Source organism: Eimeria acervulina, genomic scaffold (genome assembly GCF_000499425.1).
Source record: "Eimeria acervulina Houghton genomic scaffold, Eah_scaff1433, whole genome shotgun sequence".
Lineage (NCBI taxonomy): Eukaryota > Apicomplexa > Conoidasida > Eucoccidiorida > Eimeriidae > Eimeria > Eimeria acervulina.
Genome location: NW_013549198.1, coordinates 1 through 8072, shown reverse-complemented (window position 1 = coordinate 8072; position 8072 = coordinate 1). Strand labels below are relative to the sequence as shown.

Here is an 8072-nt window from a genome sequence, read left to right as displayed (position 1 = left end):
TCGAGTGGCGTGCCGTAGATGTCTACAGGAATCCCCGGCGGTTTTGTTTCTGAAGATGAATGAGATTCCACCGACCTTAAGGTGGAGGCGGGAAGACGCTGAGAGGCAGATGCGCCCGAAGACGCCGACGCAAATTGCGCTGCCCCTTGAAGAGCGCTTCCGTATGTCCCTCTGGCCTGCGACAGCGGGGCTTTTGCGGCCCCGAAACTGGAAGTAGAAGGGCCAGGAGCTGTATGGGGCCGCTCGTGGGGTAGCAAAGGACCCCCAAAACGGGGCCCTGATGCTCCTGGCGAACTCTTAGAACCAGCAGGAGACGAGGCGGATAATGGTGGCCAGGTATGCGGGTCTACAGGCAATAAGCCATGGGCTACTACTTGAGCCCAACTTGAAGCAGGAGCAGAACCCGAATAAACTCTAGACGCTGGAGCAGAAACACCTGATGCAGACGAAACAAGAACTTCAGGGGCGAAAGCAGAAGCAGCAGAAACGGCTGCTCTGAAGGAGCTTTGCGAAGTTCTCGGTAAGTCTTCAGGAAATAGAGAATAGGTGGAAGCTAACTCAAGAGAAGTAACACCCGAGGCATTAGATACCCATGTGGCTTCCAGAGGACGGTTGCGAGCGGAAGGGACAGAAGCCTGTTGGGGCGCAGCAGGCAATGAGGCAACTTGGGGACCGCTTGCAGAGGCAGGCGGCGATACATGTGAAAAGATATTAGACGCATCCAAGAGGGCCACTGGTGTAGGGCGACTGGAACCCTGAAAAGCCGCGTGATTTTTCTCTGCAGTGTTAGCACCAACAACAGCAGAAGTGGATGTGCTGGGTAACGAGGAAACTGCAGTGGCTGGCGTGGAGCCGACTTTTTTTCTTGAACCTTGGGAACCATGCTTCAGCCGCCGCTGAGGGAGGGGAGCACCAGCTGGTCCCTCAGGAGGAGGCACTTGATCTCCTCGGCAGGGTGACCCGGGGGCAGATACGGCTGCCTGCGGCGCGTCGGAGTCCTCGACGCGGATGTGCCCCCAGGGCTCGTTTCCCGATCCCAGCGGGCTGGCCTGCAGGTCTTCTAAAAGCTCGCGATGGGTTTGAAGGGGTCTTATGGTTATTTCCTGGAGACGTGAGCGGCTGATAAGGCCATAGTGAAGGTTCCTTCCATGCGTCGACCTCAGCCAACTGCTGAGCAACGGGTCTACAAGAACTTGTTCCCTGCGTTTGCGCACGGTTACTCCCATGGCCTCAACAGCCTCCGCAATCCTAGCATCTGCAGCAGCAAGTGCAGCACCAGTTTCTGCACCTCCAGCAGGTGCTTTGGCGTTACCCCTTGTCTTAGTGCTTTCCAGAGACGTGCGCAGCCAGACGAGACCGACATTAAGCTGCCCCAAGGCCATCTCTTGCAGCTGAAGCAGCTGGTGGATTCTCAGCAGCCGCTGTTTCTCTGCGATGGCCATTGTGACGGGTGGGACCTCTGTGAGCGTGCGGAGTAGCAAGTGGAGACATTTGATATGCCGATGGCGCGGGAGGGAAATTACTCTCCTGCCTATGCTCTCGCGGATTGCCCACAACCGGGAGGTAATTTCAGATACGTCCTCGTGCATGCCGGCCCTATCTCTTCTTTCCAACAAAGACAACAAAGAGGAAAACTCCACCAAGGACAGAGACGAAAACAATGCTACACACTTGGCTCTCAGGTCAGCGTTCAGCTTCCGCAACAGACATTCGCTAGAACTTACAAGTCGTCTCAGTCCAACGGCATAGAGCCTAGCCCGCCTCAACAGATCCCGTTCAACAAGAGCTTCTTCCCCGTCACCAGAAGCAGCAGGAGCTGCCGGAGCGGAATCCTCCACCGGAACACTGCAAGGCTCTCCCGGCTCTTTATTCTTCTTCCTCTTTGCACCTGCCAGAAGCCTCTGTGCTGCTCTGCTCCTTCTCGCGTCCGCCAAATAGAAAGCGCATCGGAGCAACAAGTACGCTGTTGCAACTGCAGCGATGGTTGAGACTGCCGCCACACTGAAGCTGAGACCCCCAAAGCCTCCACTTCGCCTATGTTGGAGGATTCTAGGAGTAACAGGCAATGCAACCGCTTCAGGGAAGAGTTGCAAAAAACTGTCGCTCCCGCCCAGCAGCGACGTCGGGCGAGCGCCCGGTTCTGTTGGTGTTGCGACTCGCATTGCACCCCTTCAACTAAAAGCAAAAGTCACAGGGGGTGTAAACAACGGATTGAAAGGAAAGTCTGGCAGGGGGAGGCAACGAGCAGAGGAGAACAGATCGATGAGGCGTTCCCGGAGCGAGCGTCGCCCAAACGACGCGCATCGCACCGCCCCCAGAAAGGAGCTTTCCTGCACTCACTATAAAAGAAAAAACTTATTCTGTCACGGACGGCATCTTGAACCACGGAGACAATTGCTTCCAGAACCGATGGCTATATGAAGCCGAAGACCTTCGGGCACTGCTCGCTCGGGGGGCGACCTGCAAATAGTCGGGGAATGAGAGGGAAAGGCCACAAAAACGTCTGACACAAAACTGCTTGACTCTTTGCGTGCAAAGTTGACAAGAAAAATTGGTGTAATGCGGGACAGATGGGCTAACCGCTCCGATCGCTGGGACGGTCTTCGGCGGTGGGGCCCACAGGGTGTCTTTGGGGTTGTGGCTGCTATGCTAGTGCAGCTGTTCCTTCTGCTGTTAAACTGCGGCATTGAAGATGTATTTTTCGTTTGCTTGAGGCTTCTGCAGTAAACAACATGAGGAGAGATTTTTTGCCTCAGAAAGTTGTAGTCTTGGGGGGAGCCCGTACTCCTATCGGCAGCTTTCTGGGGGCACTTCGAGCTGCGCCGGCAGCGAGGCTTGCTGCTGCTGCTGCAGCAGGAGCCCTCCAGCGTTCTGGAGTTGCTCCTGCTGAGATTCAGCAGTGTCTAGTGGGCCAGGTGATTGCCTCAGGGCAGGGGAAGGGAGCTCACCGGCTTGCGTTGCAGCGCTCAGGCAAGTGCTTCTCTAATATCTCTCCCTCTGTTGCTGTTGCTTCATCACCAGCTGTCCTGGCATTTGCTGCGCCATGCCTGTGGGGCCTTTCTGCATGCTGCCTTCTTCTGCCGTTCCGTTTCCGTGCCCTTCTCTGTTACGAGGTGCCGGACATGTTTATTCTTTGTTTCCCTTTCACTCTCGGCCTGCGTCGTCTCTCTCATTTCCCTCCGCTTTTTTTTCTTATCAGCCCTCACCCAACTTGCACAGGCAGAAGCTGGGGCCCGTGCCTTTAGCGTGCCGCCGCCCCTACCCTCACTTGGTGTAGCTGCAGTACGAGAAACAGCATCCTCACGATTGAAGTAGAAGCACCATGAGCAGCGGCTAGAGCGGCCTCTGCAGCACCAGCAGCAGCAAGCCCAGCCAATAGAGCAGCAACGCCGTGGGCAGCGAGTGATCGCTTTTGGCCGTGAAGAGAGTTATCCGTGGCTACGTCCGCCGTCTCCTCCATCGGTTTTAATTTTGGGTTTTCTGCTGTGTCTTGTGCCTCCAGGAATTCCCTATTCTGCTTCTGTCTACGGAGTGAACGGCAGTTGCCCCTCTGGCCTCAAGGCAGTCTGTTTGGCGGCGAGTTCCGTAGCTTTGGGCGAAACTCCTTTGGCTTTAGCTGTCGGCGTTGAGTCCTTGAGCAACGCTCCTTACCTGCTGTTGTACGAACGACTTTTTCCTTCTGCTGATACAGTTGCTCTTGCTGCTGCTACTGTTGCTGCTGCCTTTTAGAGGGTGTTTCCTGTTGCTTTGTTATCCCATAGCAAGTTGTTTGATTCTTGAACTTCTGCTGCTCCTTTTTTTTCTCCTTCCACCGCAGCAGCCATCGGTGCTGAAGAAGAACCTGCCGATGCCAACAACTGTCTTGACTGTCTTGACGCAGCTATGCGCAAGACAGCGGGCGATGGGGGGCCTTAAGGCTTTTCATTTGCTGACGTGCCTTCCTATGCGCTCTTGTATCCGTCGTGTGCTTTGCAACTAAAACATATTTGTTGTTTGTTTGTGCTGCAGGAGGGCGCGACAGGGCGGCTACAAACTGGGAGACGGTTCGTTAGCTGATTCGATTGTCCTCGAAGGCCTCAGAGGGTTTGAAAATCAGAAGCCGCGTGGAACGGTTAGAGACTTTCGAATGCGCCGTTTCTCTTTCTTTCTCCTCCCTATCTTCTGTCTCCCCCGCTTATCGCTCTCGCCTCCCGCTGTGGTGGAGTCTCCTGTATGGGTCTCCTTACTATTTCGGCCTCAGTCCTTCGTGCTTACCAGTCTTCTCTTTGTCGTTGCTGTGTCGCCCTACTTTGAGGCAAAATCTCTTGTCTGTTCTGCTTTTTGTCTCTGCTGCCTCCCCTTAAGCGGGCAGAAGCGGCGGCAGTGCAGTTGGGGATATCTCGAGAGGAATGCGACAAGTACGCAGTGCAGAGCTTCAAGCGTGCAGCAGATGCGGCGAGCAGCGGCTTCTTTCGTCTCGAGGGTCTTCTACCCTTCTCCACGGCATCTTTAGGTAATGCAGTTGATACGAATGGCGAACAGATCGGCTAGAGGTTTGTGTCTCTGTAGCGGCGGTTCGAAAAGACTGTTCTTTGCAGGCGATTGGGCAAGGACAAGAGCGACACACTTCTGCTGCCAGGACTATCAACAATGTGTTATAGCCACTGTTGCAGTGGTTACGAGTAGCGAACTGCTTCTTCACCTGCTGTAAAGCCACAATGTAGCAGGTAACGGACAGAGGGTAGGAAGACATGCCTTACGTTGTGATTTTTAGTGTGCCGTTGCTCTTGTGCAGACATGCCTAGCCAGTGTGCGATTTGCGCTGCATGCTCGCCTCAAGTGCCGCAGCTGCAACAGCACCAGGAACGCCATTTAGCAGTCTTCCGTCACCGCCGGCAACAGCCGCAGCATCAAGAGCCGCCGGGGGTGCTGCAACAGGATGAGGAGGTACAGCGCCTGTCACTGGACCGCCTTGCTTCGGCAGATCCGGTGTTCGGCCCTGAAGGGCTCACCACGTCTGAAAATGCCTTTAAGCTGGGGGACGGTGCTGCAGCAGTAGTGCTAGCAGCTGATGAAGAGGCGAGAAAAAGGGGCTTGAAGCCGCTGGCCAGGTAAGTCCCCGAGAAGCAAAGCGACCTGCAGATTTTTCCCGCTCTGCTGAGCTACTCAACCGGAAAGGCTCCATCGACCTGCTTCAGCGGCTAGAAGCAGATGCTTGAGACCGAGTGGCAGAGTCATACGGGGAATGTGTATATTTATGAGCAGAATTCTTGCCTTCGCTGACGCGGGGCAAGGCGACAGGGGACGGTCTATAGCTCCCGTTGCTGAGGAGGCCATGCTAAGGGCGCTCCGCCTGGCCGGTTTAGACCAGGCAAGCGAGATAGCACCTAGGGCTGCTGCGGATGTCTGCTGGGAGCTCAGTATATATGGGGCGATGCCACGACGGCAACAGCACTAACCTGGAAGCGCGCACTACTGTCCTGCCTCTACGTGGTTGCTTATTCTTATCTCGCTCTTCCTTTGTATGCCTGCGCGTCTCTTTCTTTGCGTGCGTCTTTGTCTCTGCCGCAGTGTCTGCCTGAGTGTATGTCTTCCTTGCCTGTGTCCATTTCTCTTTTTCTCTGGGTGTCCGTCTCTCTTTCGGTTGTTCCTAAGTTGACAGAGAGCTAATGGTTTGCTTGTTTGGCACCATGTGGCTGCCTTGTATTTTGGAACGCCTAAAACTGGGTTCGTATCCCCTTGTCTCTAGCTCTTTCCGGGATAAGTCTCGCGAGTATTGGGAATTTTGTGGTCGTTTGTTTGTCTACAAAGGCGCATTATTCCGGTGCTGTCTCTTGCGGGAGAGTGGCCCGAACCCCCCTTCCCCCAGTTGTCCCATGAGTTGTCAGTTTTCCCCTCAGGGATGCATACGGATTCCGTGTATCGTTTCTGATCGTCTTGCTGCGGCTAGTATTATGCGGGTGCAGGCGGATTTGTACGAAATTCATGAAGTCTTTGCTGCGCTGCCTCTGTTGCTGATGCGTCGGCTGAGTCTCTGTCCCTCCCGCGTTAATCTTCACGGCGGGGCGATTAGTCTAGGTCATCCTCTAGGTACGGTTTCAACCACCTTGGCAGGTTTCCACGGGACTCATTGTGCTGTTATAAAGCTAGTCGGGTGTTGCTTTACTGCTGTCTCGTATATCTTCAGGCATGTCGGGAGTGAGGATGCTGCTATCTTTAACAGCTGCCCTGAAAGCGCGGGACCTTCTCTACGGTTGTGCAGTCATCTGCAACGGGGAGGACTCTGCCACGGCGATCGTGCTGGAGGCTCTTTGATCAGGTCCTGTTTTGCAGCTTGGGCAGCCTTTCAATCCGCTACTGTGCAAGACCCTGCTTTGAACGGGCAGAAGGCATTTTGCATTAGTGGCCGCTCCTCGTGTCCTCCCTACGTTTTGTTAAGGCCCAAGCGCATGGGCATCCGTTCTATGGAACTACTTGCACGCTGCTTCCGCTGCTGATGCTGCTGAATGTGCAAATTTCCTGGAATTCTGGGCCTTTCAGGGATACGGGGCTTAGGCTGCGTGCACCATAGGTTTTGTGCACTCCAAGAACTCCTGTTACCTCTCGGACTTCTTTGTCGTTCTCCGCGCCCAGATTTATTTTGAGTTCATACACTCTGCTTTTTTGCTTAAGGCGTTTGCTGCTGAGTAGCAGCCACTCTTGCTCTCGTCTGTTTCCCGTAGCTGTTGTCCTGTCTCTTGCTCGTTGCGCACGCGCTTCGACCTCTCCACAGATACCTGCATAAACCGACCCTGCTCTCCGCACTTGTGCAGGTATATATATATATATATGTATACTTCTTCTACATGCATACATGCATGGATGTTACGTTAGGGCATGCTTTGATCTGTTCATCTCCATGGGAGCAGTCGGAGGTGGGCGCCGAGGGCCGGTGTCATTTGGGGGTAAAGCCTGTCGCCATGCAGACAGATGGAGGACGGTTTGATGAGTGGAGGGGCACGATCGCGAGCAAATCGCACTGCGGCAGGCGGTCGTCGGGGCCTTCGGGTATATACACGGGCTTCCCAAGGCGCGCACGTCCTCTCCTGCTGCGATGGTTCTCGCTGGTTGCACATGGGGCGTTTTAGGTTCTAAGCACTGGCCTAGATACAAATCTAGGGCTACGCCCGACCGGAAGGTCCCTGCAGTGGTAACGTATACATGGTGTACAGTGGAACGGCAGGGCCCGCAGAATACTCATTTCGTCTCTTTGTGTCCCCCTGTCTCCCTGACTGTCTGCGTGTCTTTCAGTGAATGACGAACAACATTCTGTTTGCTACTACAATGAACCTCCAGAGGCGCAAATCTTTTCTCTTGGACTTATGTAGATTTGAGTAATACCTAGCTTTATCCAGGGCACAAGGCAGGCAGACTGATGGGGAATAGTCTTGTGATGCGCTTGATCAAGGAGAGCAGAGACCGGCAGGCGTGAGAGGTTTGACGCCACATGGCAGGGCCTGTTGAGCACGCATTGAGCGTGGCGACTCCTAGATTTCGTGGTGATCCTTACGTTGGTTCTGTGTGGGCATATGCAGAATAAGTGGGGTGGAGTTTCCTGTGTGTGTTTTAATGGATAGATCAATCACCCAGCTGGAAGTTGTCGGAAGCTGATTGTAGCAGCGACTGGAACAGACCATGCGACCCAAGAGGAAATGGGGGTAGGAGCTTTATGTCCTGCGTGGGGGCCTCACCGACCCTGCAGACCGCATGTGAAGGGTTCTCTCGGTATACAGTGTTGCATGCGGATGCTACCCGCGTTGATTTTCTCAAACTTACTCGGCTGGCAGGTTGAGATTGACGCCTTGTTCAACTACATCGACCGCATTCGTCAACTCTTCTTGCACGTCCCGCCCGGAGTAGCAGCGTGCTTCGCCTCGTCATGAACATGCAAGCGCCATGAAGCGGCGCAAGCATACATGCATCGTTGCTACATGCGTTATATTGTTACACGTACGCTTTTCACTGCCTTCCGTTAGCCGTTCTATAGGTTTGTTAATTCGTCAGCGAAGCTGCACCCTAGAATAGATCCAAGCTGCCGAGAAGTGGGAATGCTC

At 54.3% G+C, this 8072-nt stretch overlaps 2 protein-coding genes across 2 annotated transcripts; one reads left to right on the top strand and one right to left on the bottom strand.

The window, feature by feature from the left end:
• Positions 1-76: 76 nt before the first annotated feature.
• Positions 77-2162, bottom strand: EAH_00059720 (hypothetical protein, conserved; the record flags this gene model as incomplete). The annotated part of the gene is made up of 2 exons (XM_013393543.1): positions 77-286; positions 591-2162. 2 exons carry the CDS (start codon positions 2160-2162, stop codon positions 77-79), a joined length of 1782 nt encoding a protein of 593 aa, XP_013248997.1.
• A 570-nt stretch (positions 2163-2732) lies between these two features.
• On the top strand, positions 2733-6294 carry EAH_00059710 (acetyil CoA acetyltransferase/thiolase, putative; the record flags this gene model as incomplete). The annotated part of the gene is made up of 7 exons (XM_013393542.1): positions 2733-3093; positions 3503-3659; positions 4009-4111; positions 4345-4492; positions 4775-5090; positions 5930-6069; positions 6167-6294. 7 exons carry the CDS (start codon positions 2733-2735, stop codon positions 6292-6294), a joined length of 1353 nt encoding a protein of 450 aa, XP_013248996.1.
• Positions 6295-8072: the final 1778 nt, after the last annotated feature.